Here is a 19,967-nt window from a genome sequence, read left to right on the forward strand (position 1 = left end):
CACGTTTGATGATGTTCGGCTAAAAATTGGTGTTGTACGAATCATTACTCAATCCTAATACAGATGAGATTGTCACCATCATGGCCCATCTCCTGTCTTAGATATCAATTTATACAATTTTATTAGTCTTCCGGCAAATAATATATAAAATATAAGAAATAAATGGGATTATGATTTATTACGTTCTATCTCTTTTAGATAATGTAAGGCTAGAAGTGTTATCGACTTTGTTCCTTTCCTATCTAATAGTGGTCCAACAAGTAGGGGAGATATACATATCAAAAAAGACAACACCACAGCCTAATTGTTTAATGGTCTCCATACAACAGGATTCAGGAGGGCTCCAAAGATGGTACTTGCAAACTTCTTGTCTATGACTTCTCTTTGTATTAAAAAAATAAAAAATAATAATAATACTAAAAAAAAAAAAAAACAGTAGACATGATCTACTTGAAGATTGCCAAAAAATAAAAAATAATAATAATACTAAAAAAAAAAAAAAAACAGTAGACATGATCTACTTGAAGATTGCCTCCTATCCAATTGACACCAAGGCCAAACAAATTAAATGATCTAAGATTGTAAATTTAGGGTTTCTAACTAAAAAATATCCAAAAATACTATTTGTCTTTCTACACAATTGAGCCCTACATACCCTGTCAATTATTTGAAAATTTGAAACAAATTATTTGAAAATTTAAATTATCATATAGAGTGGTCAATTGTGATACAATAACAAGGAAAGGGATTATTGAGAATACATAATTGAGATAATGACTCATTCATTCATCTTCTTATGAAATAATATCGTAATAATAAATCTGTTTGTATATAGCAAGAACTTTCTATTAGTACATACAAATTTGACACTAAAATTTCGTACCTATATATTGCATCTATCGTATCAAGAGAAAATTCTTCACTATCCACATTGTATAATTTCTCGAATTAGCGTAAAAGGGGATCTTTTGCTTTTTGTTCAGTTCTCAATATATTCGAATGCACTAGAGTAAGAAGAACAGCATTGTGAAATATTATGACAAAGGCCACTATATAATTTTGATTTTGACAAATTTTATTTAATAGGAATGTTTTAATTTTATGAAACATCCACAAATAGAAACTGCTTCAGTTTCATGTGACCAAGGAACTCACAGTGCACGTGCCTATATCGATAAGTAATCACTATCTTTTCAATAAGTAAATCAATCACAGAGTATCGACATTGTCTTATGTACGTACTTCATATGATCTGTTTGTGCAACTTGCATAGCCAAAACATAATTCACAAACTTAGAAGTTGCAGTTTTTTCGAACGAGTGAATCTTCATTTAGAATTGTAAAAACAGTATTACAAAATCTTATTGTAAGTAAGTGAAAACTCAAATAGATGGACAAAATTTAACACATTGTACAAAAGATTAAGGACTACAATATTTAAAGCAGCTCAGCTGATCAGATAGAAGAGAAACAATATCAACAACGGAACTAGAGGTGGCAATTTTGAACCATGAACTTTCGAATTGGTCGATAGATTATTGCTATGGTTCATGTCTAATGGATTGAACATATAAGTAGCTTAAACAACGTACCCAACCACTTTACTATGAAAATAAAAATTATTTGTGTTAGTGATAGAATTCAGAATTTCACAGATGTGTTAAAACGGATTTTCTCGGATTCGAATCTATGTTTATAGCACTCTCCACAGTTAACTCTCCATTACGTAGTTATTTTCAAAATAGAACTTTGGATGTGTAGTCAACTAGGTGAACAATCTATGTACAGGGCCCGTCTCATTGATTCTAAGGGTCCTGTATAGACATAAAAAGAGACCCTTAAACGTTATTATTTTTTGAGTTAAACTGATCAAATTCGCTTTGTACACCAACACTAATTCGGTCCGACACTTATTTTCGGGTTAAATGTTGGAAGTATAAAGGATTAACAAAATTTTGGGCCCTTTAAAATTTTCGGGCTCTGTGCGAATGCACACTTTGCACATGTTCTAAGACGCCTCTGTCTATGTAAGACTGAAGTTGAACAATCTATGTATTACAATCTTCTCTGTATTCATCACAAGCCCTTTTAAACTTGATTTCCTTTTCCCAAGTAAATCTGGTAAGTCCACCAGAGTCTGGACAGTTTCAAGCTACAGCATTTCTACCCATATTTCCAAAAAACCCAACCCATCTTGTGACATCAAACTGACATGGTAACAAGTAGACAAAACTAATACTCCGCCCGTCCCAGATTTATTGTCCCCCGACAAAAAATACACAGTTTAAGAAATGTCATTATCACACTACTTTTTTCTAACTTTACAGTTTTACCCTCAATCAATTAATTAGAAAGCCCTCTAACTTTGTAATTTAATTAATTCATTAAGGACAATATTGTAAACTTCGTTAAATTTACTTTCCATTTTTAGAAGTGGACAATTAATTTGGGACAATCTGAAAAGAAATACTAGACAATTAATCTGGGACGGAGGAAGTATAAGAACCGAAGTGCATGTTGGAAATTTAGCGTAATTGAGGGATTTAATCTACATTTGTCAATGGGTTAGGAGGTACGGAGTGTACACCATTAAGTGATGTATTACCCGGACCCAAAAGTGGCTTTCCTTTATTTACTATCTTGACTTGCTCTACTCGATTTTGAGTGTTAGCTTGGTGTCCAAGTTAGTTTTAGCTTGGTGTCCAAGTTGAGTTTTAGCTTGTTGTCCCAGTTTTAGTAAATATGAAAATAATAATTCTTATTTATGGAAAAGATTATTATCTTATGGAAAGAATAATTCTTATTTAAGTATATGATTATTATCTTATGGAAAGGATTATTCTTATTTATAAAGAAAATTATTATCTTAACCACAAAGAATATTATGGGAGATATTTATGGAGAGTCAATCGGCCAATTGATTCGAATATATCTTCCATAATACGGGCGCCTATAAATACATAAATGATTATTCATGAGAAAACACACAATACAAAACCTTAAATACTCTTCTGCAAGGGGTTCTTGTTTATGCCAAAAACAAGAACATCATCTCTGTCTTATCCCAAAGCGATATTCGTGTAACCCAGACAATTAGGGTCGAATAATTACTTTCGGAAAGTGATATCACGATTCAATGATTTATCCGGTCATCGATTATTTTACTCTACACGAAAACTCTAAAACATCCAACAATCGAAAGTAATTATTTGAAATAATCGATGGCGGCAACGATGAAGCATATGACGGCGAATTTCTCAAAACTTGATAAGTTTGAGGGAGTTGATTTTCGGAGATGGCAGAAGAAGATGCACTTTTTCCTGAGCAACATGAATGTGGTGTATGTACTCAGCACACCAATTTCTGAAGATCATGGTGATGATGCTACTGTTGAACAGATTCGGCAAAGGATCGAGTGGGACAATAATGACTACATCGCTCGAGGTTTAATCCGCAATGGTATGGCTAATTCCCTTTTCGATATTTATCAGAATGTTGAATCTGCTAAAGAACTATGGGACATGTTGAAAGCCAAGCATATATCTGAGGATGCTTCTAATAAAAAGTTCCTAGCGAGTAATTATAATAATTAAAAGATGGTCGATTCAAGACCGGTCATGGAACAATACAATGAGCTCATTCGTATACTTGGTCAATTCACACAACACAAGATGAACATGGATGAGTCTATTCAAGTCTAAGTATCATTGATAAACTACCTTCTTCTTGGATAGAATTTAAAGATTCTTTGAAACACAAGAAGGATGAGTTAACTCTTGTTGAGTTTGGAGATCATCTGCGTGCGTATTGAGGAATCTCTCGGGCAGCAGGATAATGACAAGCTAAAGAGCAACGAAGTTGCTGGTACGTCTGCTGTCAATATGATGGAACATAAAAAGTTCACTGGTAATAATAATAAAAAGGGCAAACGTAAGCATCAAGGTAATAACAAAGCTGATCCAAATAAAAAGTCTAAATTGACTTGTTGGAAGTATGGTAAATCTGGACACTTAAAAAGGGATTGCAAGGTTATGTTTGGCACTAACAATGCTAAGGGATCTAGGACAAGTGATTCGGCCAATGGTTCGAACAACCAAAACTCGAAAGGTCAGAATATATTTAATAATTCAGTTCATAATTATTATGTTTCGTATATATCTGAGACTTATTTTGTGCAGGATGATGATGTTGTGTGGTGGGTTGATTCGGGTGCTACTACTCATGTGTTCAAAGATAGATGTTGGTTCAAGACTTACGAGTCGATGACTGATGGATCAATTCTTCATATGGAAAACGAGTCAACAGCCTCTGTTCATGAACGTGGAAGTGTGAATTTAAGTTTTACCAATAAAAAATCTTACAAAACTTCAACAATAACCAAACATGAACTTGCAATTTATAACAAATTAATACCTACTTACAAACTTAAGTGAGCAGCATATCAAATTTAAAAGTTACTGGCGAATCGACCCTATTAACTAGAATATTGACTTGAAATAACTAAATGGGTTGCCAAGCCTGGGGATAGTAGGTAGGTTGGGATGTATGTATGTATGTATAGATGTTATATGATGGGAACTTGAGATGATTATAGGTGTACTGATATCACTGAAATTAGCAAACATTTCAAGCCACAAACTGGCCATAAAATGTCATTGCACGGTGCCTATATATATATTCCTGTATTATTATTATCATGTTATCTACATACCACAGGCATATATAATCCTGTTTGTATGGGAAAACAGTGAACATATATATTAACATACATGTCCTTCCAAAAGAGTTACTAGCAACCACTTGCATTTTCACCTCTAGAAAATCCTCTCAAATCTAATCTTATTATTATCATTCTATTCAATAGCAACATAAAGATGAACACTCCCCCCATCTAAATATTACTAAGTTCGCACTCTATGTCTTTCTCGTTTTTAACACCAATGAAACAAACGAAAGCAAAACGTTTACCTGACTTCGCTCTCTTCCTAGCAATGAATGCAACAACTAAACATCCATACTCTTCAAACTCATGCTATAAATGCTTCGGTACAGAATCTTTTGGGAAGTTTGTGACAAAAAACAAACTCGCCATCTTGTCCACATCTTTCTCGGACGGATTCTTAATCTTGATCGAAGAATCAAAACCTTCACGCCATGTTTTCCAGTAACATACATCCTTTAAGGGCACATTCTTTGTATTCCCCACCACCATTGATTCCCCTCAGATCGGTAATCACCGGAAAGATTAGTTCCAAAATATTTGGAAGATCCGAAAAAGATAAGAGAAATACTATTTACGGTACTAATTAAATTAGATACATAACCCACAATCTAATGCATGTGTCTTATGCCGATTGCACGAAACTAAAAGAGTAAAAATTGCATAAATGGTAACCAAAATGAAAAACTAATTTATTCTCTGGATAACCACCTTATGTTCCGTCCGTCCGTCCATCCATCCATCCATCCATCCATCCATACATACATACATACATACATACATACATACATACATACAACAAACTTCAATAGTAGCACAAATAGTTCACTGGACATCACATATTTTACCTCATGATGCATAGGCCAAATAATCATCTTTCATCCTTTAAGCTCTACAATGTTCTGTGTTCATTAACTTCATGTAATAATTAATTAACAACAAAGAAAGAACAAAACACTGCTCATATGATATAAGTATTTATAATTTGCATACGACATAGATGATTAATATAGTCTAAGTGTTTTATTTTACAGCTCCAAATGGCTACTTTTGGAAGTATGACTTATCAATATGGTGTCATTACGGGGCACTCAACAGGCACAAATATTGATCTATGGTTGTATATGCAGTAACTTGCTATAAGAAATAAGATACATGTCATGTGAAACACATTTTATAACAATGCTCATTTTCTTGATGTACAGGGAATTTTTCTTTTTATAATAATGCATATTTTAAATTTAAATTTTATTTCATTCAGGACTGAGTCTCTTACGGATCTATCGGGCAGACAGAGTTCTTCAAAGTCATTGTCTCATAAGGTGTATACCATAATAAAATTTACCATAAGGAAGAAGTAAGAATAGATGGGTAGCCTTGTTATATATATCAGAGATCACTAAACACTGAATGTGTCTTATATGCTGATTGCACAAAACTACAAGAGTAGAAATTGCATACATGTAAATCAAAATGAAAACTCTAGTAATTGACATCTTAGTACACTGAGTACTTGTAACTTCTTATAGTTCACACAAATGTGATATTCATCATCAAAAGTTTAGAAACATCCAATATGTAATGCATACCTTGCTTGCTTGCTCCAAGAGTCAATTGTGAGTTGTTAGCTTTACATTTTGGAATGTTAACGATATCTTGATCCACCACTCTTCTATTTATCAATCAAAATCAGTGTTTCAATGTATGATTTTGCTAAGCATTCATACCCAGCACCAGCAATCCCAATATCACTAATTTCTTCAGACTCGGGATCATAAAGAACAAAACGTTGCTCATATGATATAAGAATTTATAATAAGATAGAAATAAAGAACAAAACGTTGCTCATATGATATAAGAATTTATAATTTGCATACGAAATAGATGATTAATATGGTCTGAGTGTTTTATTTTACAGCGCCAAATGGCTACTTTGGAAGCATGACTTATCAATATGTTGTCATGCAGGGCACTCAACAAGCACAAATATTGATCTATGATTGTATATGCATCAACTTGCTATAAGAAATAAGATACATGTGATGTGCAGCACATTTTATAACAATGCTCATTTTCTTAATGTACAGGGAAATTTTTTCTTATACACATATTTTAAATTTTAATTCAGAGAGAGTTGTTCAGTGTCATTGTCTCATAAGGTGTACACCATAAGAAATTACATCTATCCATAAACTACAAGGGTAGAAATTGCATACATGTAAATCAAAATGAAAACTTGAGAAATTGACATCTTAGTACACTGAGTACTTGTAACTTCTTATCGTTCACAAACATGTGATATTCATCATCAAAAAGCTTAGAAACATCCAATATGTAACGCATACCTTGCTTGCTTGCTTGCTCCAAGAGTCAGTTATGAGTTCTTAGCTTTACATTTTGGAATGTTAACGATATCTTGATCCTCCACTCCTCTATTTATCAAGCAAAAGCAGTGTTTCAATGTATGATTTCGCTAAGCATTCATACCCAGCACCAGCAATCCCAATATCACTAATTTCTTCAGACTCGGGATCATAAACAAAAACTGCATTCTGTGCATCATCGTTATCAAGGAACATTTCAATAACAGGTTCACCATTTTTCCTAAAGTCATGTACCATTGCTATTCGCAATGACTCGAATGGTGATTTAAACACAAATAGCAGACTAAACGAGTTTGGAACCCCATGTTCCATCCTCCAAACACAATATTCTGGAAACTGAGCATCCTCGGCTTCAATCACAACAAGAGATGTCTGTAACTTAGATATACTTAAGCAGCCATTGTGTATGTATGCCAAATTATTCGGGAGGTCTATTTCTTTAAATTCTTCGACTGTGATATCAAATGACAATATCAAATTCTTCATTTGTATCGTTTGACCCACACGAGTCCTATCAAAGGCAACCCAATAAATAAAGTTATCTATACATACTTGCTTCCATGTCAATTCAATTGATTTGCGAGGCACATTGACAGACAAACTCCTCCAAGACCCTGAACTCAATTCAAAAAGCTCAACTTGCGAAGGAATGCATTTTTTCTTATATTTTTTCGTAAAACTCAAACTTGAAATATAAGTGATTTTGACAAGCTTAGGGTCACTAGTACGAGGACAAACCCCAAAACCAACAACAGTTTCAAATTCGCCATTGTTTATAAAATTAGGCAGACCAATACGAATCGATTTTCTGATCGTTGGATTCCAAAGAACAAATGTCTTCGTTTTACATAAATCTGGCCTATAACCTTTAAATTCTTTAGCACCAAAACAGAGCACACCATGAGAGCTACCAATTATATGCAGTGACGGAGGATAATAAGGACAGGGGGGTGCCATGGTCCCCCCAAAAAGCTTTGTCCTTAGTAGCAACTACGATTTTAGGAACTAATTTTGTTAAGCTTAAATCTTGACTCAACCAAACTGAAGTTTGAATGTCTAGCATACAGTTTATTCATTGAATTTAATATTATTTCATCAATTCTTAAACTTTGTATTATTTGCATATAGTACTATATACATTACATATTATTTTGTTAAACATTACCTGCATATTTCATTCAAAATTTAGCAGTTTAGGGATAATTTAGTGACCTAGAATAATTAGTTAAACAAATCGAATGTAACCCTTTATTCATATTGAAACTACATCTTTTGATCGGATTTTTTCGGTCCCCTCATTGTTAGTGTTCAAGCTCCGTCGTTGATTATATGTATTATTGGTGTCGACACCTACAACAAGGTAGTAGACAATAACAACAAGGCAGTAGAAGGTCAGCTACCTTGTAATTGACTGTCTACTGCTTTGTTCTCACTGTCTACTACCTTGTTGTTACTGTCTACTACTTTGTAAAAATGGTAGTAGACGACAGATAAAGGTGGTAGACAGAAATTCCGTCTACCGAATGGTGTTAAAAGACAATTTTTTTTAAAAAGTGTATTTTGTTTAAAGGCTTAAAAAAAATGTATTTAATTGGGCTTAAACAAACATTAATACGTTGATATGATTATTTAATTACTCCATAGTTTAGTTTTGTTATTATCATATAAATACAAGTAAATTAAATTAAATATTTAAATATAAACATATATATACTAAAAGTATACAGTATTGTTCGTAAGGGCTAACTTTCTTTTTTTGTAAAAGTGTCAAAATTAAATATATATATATCTATCTATCTATACATTATTATAAAGCACGTGCCAATTATTATAAAGCACGTGCCAATAATCATACGTGTCAATTTTTCAATTAAACTAAATTAAATAATCATAGGTGTCATTTTCTCGATTAAACTGAATTAAATAATAATTAATCTCTAAAATAACTTAAATATAATAAGGAATCATATCTTATCCTTTAATACTAATATCATACTACTTTAAGTTTTAATTATTTATATATTTAAATTATTAATAATCAAAATTGTAGTTTCCATAAATACTAACAATAAACAGAGTATAATAGTTTCATAAAAACTAATAATATACTCAGTATAATAGATGACTTTTATAAATAATATTATATTATATAAATATCATCTCATTATAAATTATTAAATAAATAAATATTTATTAAGAAATAAATCCTTAAATAATACAGAGTACCTTCCAGGTGAATGAGTGATACAATACAATCCATATCATCCATCTATATCTATATTAACTTAATAACATGTTCATAAATATATTTTTATATATAGTTGCATTATCTTTAGAAATTTTTATCTCTCATTTATAAACTTCAATATTTTCAGTAATTAATTAAATACAATTATTCGTCCACGATAGAGTTAAAAAATACTCCTTAAAATCGTGTTTCGATTAAAATTTTATATTAAAATTTTTAACTATTGTACAACGCGCGAGCTCGTGAACTAAATATATTTATCTACAACAAACTACACATTTATATTTACTTATACGATTTAACAAACACTCAGCAATCTCGACATATGAAGGACCTTTGGAAGATTCCATAATGTGTTTAGCTGGTTTGTTTGGGTCGTTTATGGAAGTGTTTGTTTTGGCTTGTGTTCGGGTTGGTTTCGTGGTTGTTGATTCTCTTTGATTAGAGAATCGACTTTTGTACTATATCTCTCTTTATTTTATTTTTAATAAAATTTACCGAGATAACCAATTATTCAAAAAGAAAAAAAAAATTGTAACGTATACTTATGGTTTTTGTGCAACGCACAGGCTCATAAAACTAGTATTATACTTTATATATAATTTTGATAAATTTAATAAACGCAACATTAGCTGTGGGTTTGATATGCTCCATCTCAAACAAAGGTTCGAGCCTTCTCACCCTTTACAAACACATGTCCGATTTCTAAAAACGGTGAGAACTCACCCAAATTACAAACACATCCCATATTCACAACAAAAATTCATTATATTCATATTCAAGCTCAAAAGTTCAAATTCTTATTTGATGAGTTAAACAACGAATTGATTATGTAATTTGATCCTTATACACAATGGCGAATCTACTTTATAACCCGCGGGTCACGAACACCACTAGTTTGAAAATTTTTATTACAAAGTACTCTTCAAATTGTAAAGGACACCACTAAATTTAGTTATATGACCCTATATTTTTTTAGGATTTATTGTTTTACTAGATTAATGAGCCCGTGCGATGCACGGGAACTCATCCGCAAACAATATATTGAATTTTAAAAGTTGTATATGAATTAACGGTACTTCAACGGATAGCATCACAAGTACTGATGTTGTTGAATTGGTAAAGTATAAAGAATATACATAACAATACTTGAAAAACAATTGTTCATTCATTTATTCATTAAACAACTAAAATACAAGGATTATTCTAAACATGTAAAAGATGAAACGCACACTCTTTACCACTACGAAGGCACGGAAGTAACATCGGTTTGTTTGGAAGACGCTGAAAAACACAAAAAAAAACATGTATCTATATATTATAATGTAAAAGGTTGAAATGAATTCGAGTAATTTACAACATAATTGTATAGTAGTAAATTTAAAAAAAAAAAAAAAAATTACTTATTTTAAAGATTTGTTTATAAATTTAAATGTATAGTATAGTTACTTACCAACAGATTACCGCGGGGTATGAAAATCTCGCAATCCCATGAAAAAATTTCTTTTTGCAAGAAATATGGGCGATCCATTACATCCACCGTAAGATTTAATATGCAAGTATATTCAACACCATCTTCGTTGTATATTAGCATCTCAATATTAAGTTCATCAATCGCATAAAAAATGACACAATCTCCAGAATTCAAGTTGAGATCCGTAACTAACTTTGGCCATCCTACACGTATGATCAACTTGTCTTCAACGGATGATATGCCTAACCTTTTTAATATGATCCATTATAGTGAATGACAACATGATCTTTGGGCCTCGGCCTTCCTTTGTATGCATATATACATTTCCTTTTAAGTTTCTGAAACCGAAACAATATTAAGTTGTTGCTGATGAATGTACAAATACAATAATATACAATTATCATGTAATGTCATGTTAATGAAAAAAAAAAAACATATGCAATATTGAAAAAACAACAAATCAGGAATTTAAGTTACTAGTAGAAAGTATTAAAATAAAAGATGTAATATTTAAGAAATTTCATACCAATTCGTGATGATTAGTATCATCCACAAAAGTCATGAATGAAGGGAATCTCCTGTAAGGAGCCATATCGAACAATTTAAGCTGAATTTCAAGAATTTTTGTCCAATTTATGGTGATGTTAAAAAAATTATTTGGGATCATGTCTCTTGAGTAAATCACCAACTCATAGTTTCCTTTATCAAAAGGAGTAAAACACATTGTATTAGATTCTCGAACTTGTAGATCATTAATTATCTTTGAAAAGCCTTCACTTAGCAATAAGGTTTGATCATGTAGTCGAAAACCTACTTCTGCATTAAATGTCAGTTGGTATAGACTAATTTGGTGAAGCTGGTCGTTGGTATAGTTGTAGGTTTATCGTATACTTACATAGTGATCTAGAAGAATGCAGCAGTACCCTATTGGAGTGTTTGTCTTGAAATTGCGTCTAGTTCATGTCCGGTAAAGTTTAATGTCTAGTACCTTGTTTGTGTCATTGGGCTTTATATCACTTATTGGAACTGGTTGTGCCAGTTTGTGCCATCCTGTAAAAAATAAATGTGTAAAATAGGTTACTAATATTGAAAAGCTAAATTCAATCTGTACTATTGCTGCTTAAAGTTGCTTCATGGTAAACATAATGCATACTTTATGATTGAAAGACCTGCAGAAGTCATTTATATACAATAATTTTTGGTCATATCATGGGTATAGTTTTTTTTTTCTTCAGAAAAGAAGGATTATATTCATAGAAAGTAACAATATCTGAAATAATTCAACTACATATTTTATGGATATGAAAGCTTTATAGATTCATGTTTCATATAAACATTGTAAGGTCAAACGGGTATTATATGATAATAAAAAAGTTTGAAACTTATTAGCACTAAAAATACATAACCAATTCCAAGTCGCCGAACGTTTGAACATCTTCAATCAACACCATTCGCAAGGCTTCTTTTTGCCTCTGTAAAAAAAGTGTGTATATTGGTTAGAAAACATACAATTATTAACAATTATGAGTGCGTTGGGTCGAAAAGTTAGATGGATAAAAAGTAGCTTGGTACGTCCACATGTGTTGCTAGTTTTATATTTTAGCTACTATGTTTGACATATCTTTTTACCATAACCAAAATTTAAAAATGACATATCAAACTCGAAGAAAGGGATAATGGCACGCCTACCAACCAACTTCATTTTTGACCCGTTGTCCAACGTGCCCATTTGTCACTCTATCAACATTAGCTTCGTAAAAGATATGAGGACATGATCCTTATTGTGTATGACCTTCTTTCTCAACTTCCCAAGTGAGTAGTTAATGAGTGCCTATGGGAGTGTTAAGTATTGCAAGTAATCTGCATTTGTATTATCTCCGGGCAAGTCCAATCCATGATGATTTCAGTCGTCATCTGCAACCAGAATAGTAGTTGCACCTGCATAAAATAAGATTAGTCATCAAAACATCCCTATGAGTAAATAGGATGATTGGTATAAAAAGAAATAATTAAAATTTATCAAGTCCAAAAGGATAACAGTATTATTCCTCCACAATCATGGTTCTTACCCTATCGTTTCCTCACACGTTTTAACAGCTTCCACAAGTTTGAACTATATATGTCGCTGTGAAATCTGTTTTTTGCTCATAGCTGTTTCGAGTGTCGAACGATGTACTATTCATCGAAAAAATGAGAAGTAACACAAAAATGTGAATTACACGATTATCCGTAACAATTTGATAATTAACATAAATGCAAATATCTTGATCAATGTTCTTTAAATTCAAATATCTTAAAATAATAGTTTATATATTATTAAGACTGTCATAACCTACAAAAATTAAGTGTTATCAAGTCAAGCCAATTTGTTTATACCGATCATCCAACTTAGGCATTCACAATAAGAGGTGCAACATAAGCCCCCTTGTTTAACCAGCATTTTTTTGGGTCAACCAAACGTCTATTCTATTTATTAATTAATAAAGAAGGGTCATCTGTTTTTTGGGTCAACCAAACTGACTCGACCCATTCTACTCATAACCTTACCTGCCTATTTTGCTATCATGATAATAAACCATAATTTTAAAAAAGGATTACAGACCTCACTAAGAGCAATTTGAACACCATAGTTAGCACGTGGATCTTGAATTGTGAAAGTTGAATGTATGATATTTAATAAAAATAAAAAACGCCTCAAAATGTGAAACTGGAATGTATGATAGTTGATACTGAATACGTACCTTGCAACTGCAGCACGTCTTCTGACCCATGATCGGGATGCTCCAAAACGTTAGTCTTGGTGATTTACATTCTACACAATGTAGAGCCGAGGAACGGCTGCAATTCAGAAACACTATATGTACATTAAAAAGCAATAGGAAGTGAAATAGAATTTATACTGACCAAAAAAGTAGGATAACTGTGAGGCTCATACACTAATGTCAAATTGCCTTGCATTTTTACATTCTTGTCCTATAATACAAGGATCCAATCTAACCCAAATAAATGGTTTGATGTATTATCAGTATCACATTTGGGTCCACCTTTACCCAAATACCATGTTGTTGCAGTAGAATTTCTACTATTAGGGTTAACAAAAAATATCTAATGTATGAGCCTAGAATTTGCAGATAGCCCGTTTTGTCCATATAATTGTTAGGGGGATTAAATAAACGAATGCATATAATTAGGTTTAACATAAAAAACATCTAATTAGGATTAACAAAATCAAAAAAATTATTTACCAATTTTAAGTATATAAAAAGTTACACGAAAAATACAAGCAATTAATGGTGACAGTAGAGATAACGGGATGGTTTATCACATGAAACCCTAATATTCGCCCCAATTTCAATCGATTTCAAACAACCGGGAAGAAGGAATACACCTTCAACACGATTTGAAGATGAAAAGAGTGAAAGAACCGCAAGAAGGTGGCATAAATCGTTCGAACATGATGTCAAAAAAACATAATTGATTGTTTGAGTACAAAGCAGAATTAAATCAATTATACATACTTGAAAATAGGGAATGAATCGTTCAAAGTATATCCATCTGTTTTTCAGGTTGAATCAATTGAGTTTTAGGTTGGGCTTGATTATTTTCCGATTGAATCTATTGAGTTTTAGGGTTTGTATGGGATGAGATGCAAAATCGCCAAAGGAGAAGAGAGGCTGGTTTTGGGAATGAGCGTACTGATTGTGTTTGTGACAGCGTGGAATAATTAACTGCTAATTGTGATTAACAGAGGATTAACATGTCAGCATGTGAGATTAAGGGTAACTAATGGCTTGACACGTCAGATAATCTTCACGATTTATAATATGTTATAGATTTAGGTAAACCAATGTACTTTTCAAATTGTATAGAACACTACTATTTTTAACTATATGACCGCATATATTTTTAGAATTTATAGTTTTTTTTTCCAGGTAAACAACCACTAAGCAGCATTCAAATATAATTAGTAGTGGGAAAAAAATTTCGGGACCCCGTTGAGTTTTGATTTTGGAATCGCCACTGCTTATACAATTCCTTAGCTTCGTGCATCATATTCACAACAAAAATTCATTATCATATTCACAAAAAGTTGATGATTTCCCATCCAAATATTACTCAAGCGCCTGACCATCTCTGCACCATTCTTAACTCCCATGAACCTAACAAACGCAAACCGTTTACCAGATATCGCATGATGTTTTCTAGCAATATATACATCAACCAAATACCCATACATTTCAAATTCCTTTTCCTTCCAAAGATGATTAGTGAACGCATCATCTGGAAAGTTAGATACATAAAAACAAGTTTTCAATTGATCTACCTCTTTTTCAAACGGTGGTGTAATCTTCGGGTAACGTGATCCTGAGAGAATTCCTGCAAGTTTTCCAATACCAACCATCTTTAAGAGGAACCGATTGTGTATTCCCAACCATGATTTACCCCTTGCCCCGGCGGCAATGATCGGAAGAGAAACAAAACGGCAGCTACGGTGGATCCTCTAACTAACTATTGTTATATGAAATCGAACCTCAATCGAAGCGTGAAGCTGACATTGCCACTTTTGTATTTCACTAGGTATGGAGATAGTCTGAGTGTGACTGTCTCACGCTGACTTCAATACAAAGAAAACTTGAATTCTCTCATGTGATATTGAAGCCCATCAGAGAGAGATAGAGAGAGCAACCGGAGAACTTAATTCTCTTATTCCAGATCATTTCTCTTTACCATTTCTGTTCCTAATTTCCGTTTCAACTTAGAAAGGTCTGCCACATGCAGCAAGTAACGATTTTATTTCCAGATATATCAAACATAATGTTCTTTCATAGGCCACTTTTTTGATTAATTAAAGATCGTACCCAAATTCACGATGGGTAGTACATCTTACGATCACCATCTCCCTATCGCTCTTCATTTTTCTTGGTCAAATAACAGAGTATAGTAACATAAGGGTCGATACACAGTAGATATTTCAGATGAATATAACAAACTTTAATACTAGTAGCAAACATAGTTCACTGGGCATCACTTATTTTACCTAATAATGTCTAGGCCAACGAGTAGAATACTCTTTCGCTCTTTTACCTAATAATATATAGGCCAACGAGTAGAATGCTTGTATGATATAAGACCAACCATATGGTCTGTGTGTCTCATTTTACAGCTCCAAATGGCTACTTTTAGTAGTATGTTTTATCAACATAGTGTCATACAGGGCACTCAACAGGCGCAAAAAAAAAATATATGCTGTTTTACCATTGTGATGCAGTAACAACTTGCTATAAGAATTTTAAGATACATGTGTTGTGCAATACGTTTTCTAACGATATGATCATTTTCTTCATTTGCAAATGCAAAGGGAAATAATTTCCTTATTATAACGCACATTTAATTCAATCAGACCTTCTCTTATATATGGGTCTATGTGGGGGCTGACAAAAACCTTTGAAGTCATTGCCTCATTGGCAAATCTGAAATTATATGCTTTATTTAGTTGTTGGTAGGTTTTGAGAAATCACATCTATCTAAAATAAAAATCACCACAAGAAAGAAGTAAGGATAAATGGTTAGCCGTCTAAAATATATCAGAGATCATCACTACACAATGCATGTATCTTATATGCTGATTGTACAAAACTAAATAAGTAAAAAATATAAATGGTAATCAAAGTGAAAGCTCTAGTCATTGACATCTTAGCACACAGAGTACTTGTAACTTAACATCTTATCGTTCACAAAAATGTGATATTCATCATCCAAAACCTTACAAACATCTAATATGTAGAGTGCATTTACTATTTCATAAAATCCACAGAATTATATCCACATACCTGACTTGCTTGATCCAAGAGTCCGTTATGTGTTCATAGCTTTACATTTTGGAATGATAACAATATCTTGATCCTCCACTCCTCTATTTATCAAGCAAAACCAGTGTTTCAATGTATGATTTGGCTAAGCATGATAACCCACCACCAGCAATCCCAATATCACTGATTTCTTCTGACTCGGGTTCGTAAACAAATACTGCATTTTGTGCATCCTTGTTAACAAGTAGCATTTCAATAATAGGTTCACCAGTTTTCCTAAAGTCATGTACTGTTTTTATTTGCAATGATTCAAATGGTGACTTAATAACAAATAGCTTAGTAAACGTGTTTGGATTCCCATGCTCCATCCTCCAAACACAATATTCCCGTATCGGCTCGTACTCAGTTTCAAGCACAACAAGAGATGTACATAACTTAGATACAAGCAAGCAACCGTTATACAAGTTTGCCAAATTACTTGGGAGGTCTATTTCAGTAAATTCTTCAGTTGTCATATCAAACGACAATATCATATTCTTCTTTTGGATTGTATGACCCACACGAGTCCTATCAAAGGCAACCCAATAAATAAACTTATCTACACATACTTGTTCCCATGTCAATTCAATTGATTTACGGGGCACATTCATAGACAAACTCCTCCAAAACCCCGAGCTTAGATTAAAAAGCTCAACTTGCCGAGGAATGCATTTTCTCATAAATTTTTTCGTAAAACTCGAACTTGAAATATAAGTGAGTTTGACAAGCTTAGGGTCACTAGTACGAGGACAAACTCCAAAACCAACAACCGTTTCAAACTCTTCATTAATTAATACATCAGGCACAAGACGAATACGAATCGATTTTCTAATACTAGGATTCCAAAGGACAAATGTCTTTGTTTTACATAATTGTGCCCTACAAAATTCTCTGCTAATAGCACACAAACAGAGCACACCGTGAGAGCTACCAATTATATCTGGAAACTTACCGAGTCGTCTTACATCCGATGGAACAACTATTGGGAACTCGTTTTGGGGGAAACTATCATCATCATCATCCACAATGGAAACATATTTTTCATCTTCTGCTTTTGATCTATATTGGCGCATGGTAGCAGTTATGGCTACTTTATGTATTGAATCAACATACCTTACATGAACACGCTGCTTGTGATTGAAATGGTAATTAGCGACAAAGTCAGAGCTGTCGATTAGTGACTTCCATGGTTTTGAAACTGATCTGCATCGAAGCAATGATTTCACGGGAAGCTTTTTGAATATTTCGATTTGAATTTCAAAAGGAACGTAATCAGACATTAAATTAGGGTTTTGTGTTTGATTTTGGGGAAAGCAAGGGGTTTAAACTTTTAGGGATTATATAAACAGTGAACTTTTAGTACTCCGTATTACGATCATTAAAACAGTGAAGAATTGGGCAATATATATGGTCCATGAATCTAGTCTAGATGTCCATTATATAAATGTGGGCTTAAATCAGTTTATAAAAAAAGCTTTTTAGTACACTGTATTTGTAACATATTATTTTTGCATTTTAAATCTTAAAATAGAATAGATTCAATATTTAGTATTTCATTGAAATGAAATGATACACTTTTCACAATTTACCGAATATATCAATTAGGAAAGGATAACCAGGAAAGGATGGGTTAGTGTTCATTTCATTTCGACTATTTTGGTCATTTTACACCGCCCTCTTTATATGGTTTATATATAAGACAAAGTTTTTTTTCTTCTTATTATAACAGTGATATCAACATCGAATGCTCTCATTTGTCACCCAAACACGCGTTAGAAGCAAACTCTACACAAACCATCGCCGCATTGGGTACCCGGTGTGCTTTGGATTGAACCAAGATGCTTAAGTGTAAGATCCTGTTTTCTCAGATGGTTGGAACGCCGTCCAAAATGTGGGACGCCGTCCTGTATTGAAGGGCTGGACGCCGTCCAGTATTCTGGACGTCGTCCAGATGAACTGGCAGACCAGCTGTTTTGCTTTTAGATATTTAAAAGGGGGTAGTTTGGTCTTTTCACTTGTTGGACGAATTTAAGACCACAAGATCAGTTTTAGGAGCCTCATCCACTCCACTTTCAACCACCTCATCCTTCCACTTTAAATTCTAGAGAGAGAGAATAGTTCTAGAGTGAGAGAGCTCAAATCAAGGAGGAAGAAGGTTGATTCGGGTCAAAGTGCGTGTTTTAAAGTTGCTCGTCTAGCCCTTAGCTACGTTTTGATTGTAGTGGTACTTTGCTTTGAAGCGTACGGAAGTGTTTAATCATCACCGACGTGTTAAGGTGAGTGGAATAATTATACGTGTACGTATATAATGTATTTATTTGTGTAGCGTGAAATGTGGGATAATCGCGGTGTTCAAGACACCACATTCTACGTAACGAGTGGGCTAGTCGCGGTGTTTAAGACACCACTCATGGGTTGATTGACATATGGGATTGTCGAGGTGTTCAAGACACCACATTGTCATGGGAGTGGGATTGTCGCGGTGTTCAAGACACCACTCATGGGTTTGATTGACATGTGGGATAGTCGCTGTGTTTAAGACACCCCATTGTCATGGGGGTGAGTTAGTCGCGGTGTTTAAGACATCACCTAGGGGATTAGTTAGTACGCGGTGTTAAGTACACTAATGGATGTTATGAACTCCGACGGTCTTTCGCGAGTACCGTTCCCTTGTACGTTTGGTTAACCATGGTTGTGTGAATTTTGTATTGGCATATTTAATTGTGAACTTTATGCTATTGATGTTGCTAGCTTATTGTGAATTGCGGATGCTAGTTTATGCATAATGTTTGCATGGTTGTCGAATTGCTAGCTTGTATGTGGTATTGTGTAAGTGATTGCAAGTAGGTTATATATGTATATGTATAATTATTGCATTCACTAAGCATTTTGCTTACCCTCTCGTTGTTTACTCTTTTTAGGTTCCGGCGTGGACAAGGGTAAGGGTGTTCGTTTGGATTAGTGACCTCCCGCTTTGTTTTGGATAGGGGATGCTTTTGGAAAGTTTGACTTTTGAAGTTCGACCGAGATTGTGGGTAGTTTAACCCCAAACACCATGCTCTAGGTGTCGTTTGGAAATTAAACTCTTATGGTCGAAACTTGTATTTTTGAACAAAATTCATAAAACGGCCGATGTGGGCCCGATGTTGTAAAACTTGGCTTTATTGTGAAAACTTCTTAGTTTTAATTATATTATCATGTTGTGAAAAGCGTTTCGTTTAAAAGTGTCGGGAAGTAGGTTTTCCGCTCATGCAAGTTGTGACGCCCCGTACAAAACCATCGTGTACGGTTC

General features: G+C 33.4%; 2 protein-coding genes across 10 annotated transcripts; both read right to left on the reverse strand.

Moving 5' to 3' along the window:
• Nucleotides 1-7,152: 7,152 nt before the first annotated feature.
• Nucleotides 7,153-8,061, reverse strand: LOC139896053 (putative F-box protein At3g10430). The gene has a single exon (XM_071878634.1). The coding sequence runs from the start codon at nucleotides 8,059-8,061 to the stop codon at nucleotides 7,153-7,155; it is 909 nt and encodes a 302-aa protein (XP_071734735.1).
• A 2,390-nt stretch (nucleotides 8,062-10,451) lies between these two features.
• Nucleotides 10,452-17,973, reverse strand: LOC139868734 (putative F-box protein At3g10430). 9 transcript variants are annotated; one of them, XM_071857071.1, is made up of 8 exons: nucleotides 16,658-17,973; nucleotides 13,568-13,664; nucleotides 12,896-13,001; nucleotides 12,516-12,764; nucleotides 12,233-12,298; nucleotides 11,353-11,876; nucleotides 10,806-11,164; nucleotides 10,452-10,636 (listed from the first exon to the last, which is right to left on the reverse strand). In XM_071857071.1, exon 1 carries the CDS (start codon nucleotides 17,953-17,955, stop codon nucleotides 16,741-16,743), a length of 1,215 nt encoding a protein of 404 aa, XP_071713172.1. In that variant the 5' UTR covers nucleotides 17,956-17,973; the 3' UTR covers nucleotides 10,452-10,636; nucleotides 10,806-11,164; nucleotides 11,353-11,876; nucleotides 12,233-12,298; nucleotides 12,516-12,764; nucleotides 12,896-13,001; nucleotides 13,568-13,664; nucleotides 16,658-16,740. The 9 variants fall into 9 exon arrangements, 8 of the variants coding, with proteins under 8 accessions (XP_071713172.1, XP_071713175.1, XP_071713191.1 ...); XM_071857074.1 differs by having other exon boundaries at nucleotides 12,228-12,298; XM_071857090.1 differs by having other exon boundaries at nucleotides 11,353-11,404; nucleotides 11,722-12,298.
• Nucleotides 17,974-19,967: the final 1,994 nt, after the last annotated feature.

The sequence above is a fragment of the Rutidosis leptorrhynchoides genome, chromosome 1 (genome assembly GCF_046630445.1).
Source record: "Rutidosis leptorrhynchoides isolate AG116_Rl617_1_P2 chromosome 1, CSIRO_AGI_Rlap_v1, whole genome shotgun sequence".
Taxonomy (NCBI): Eukaryota; Viridiplantae; Streptophyta; class Magnoliopsida; order Asterales; family Asteraceae; genus Rutidosis; species Rutidosis leptorrhynchoides.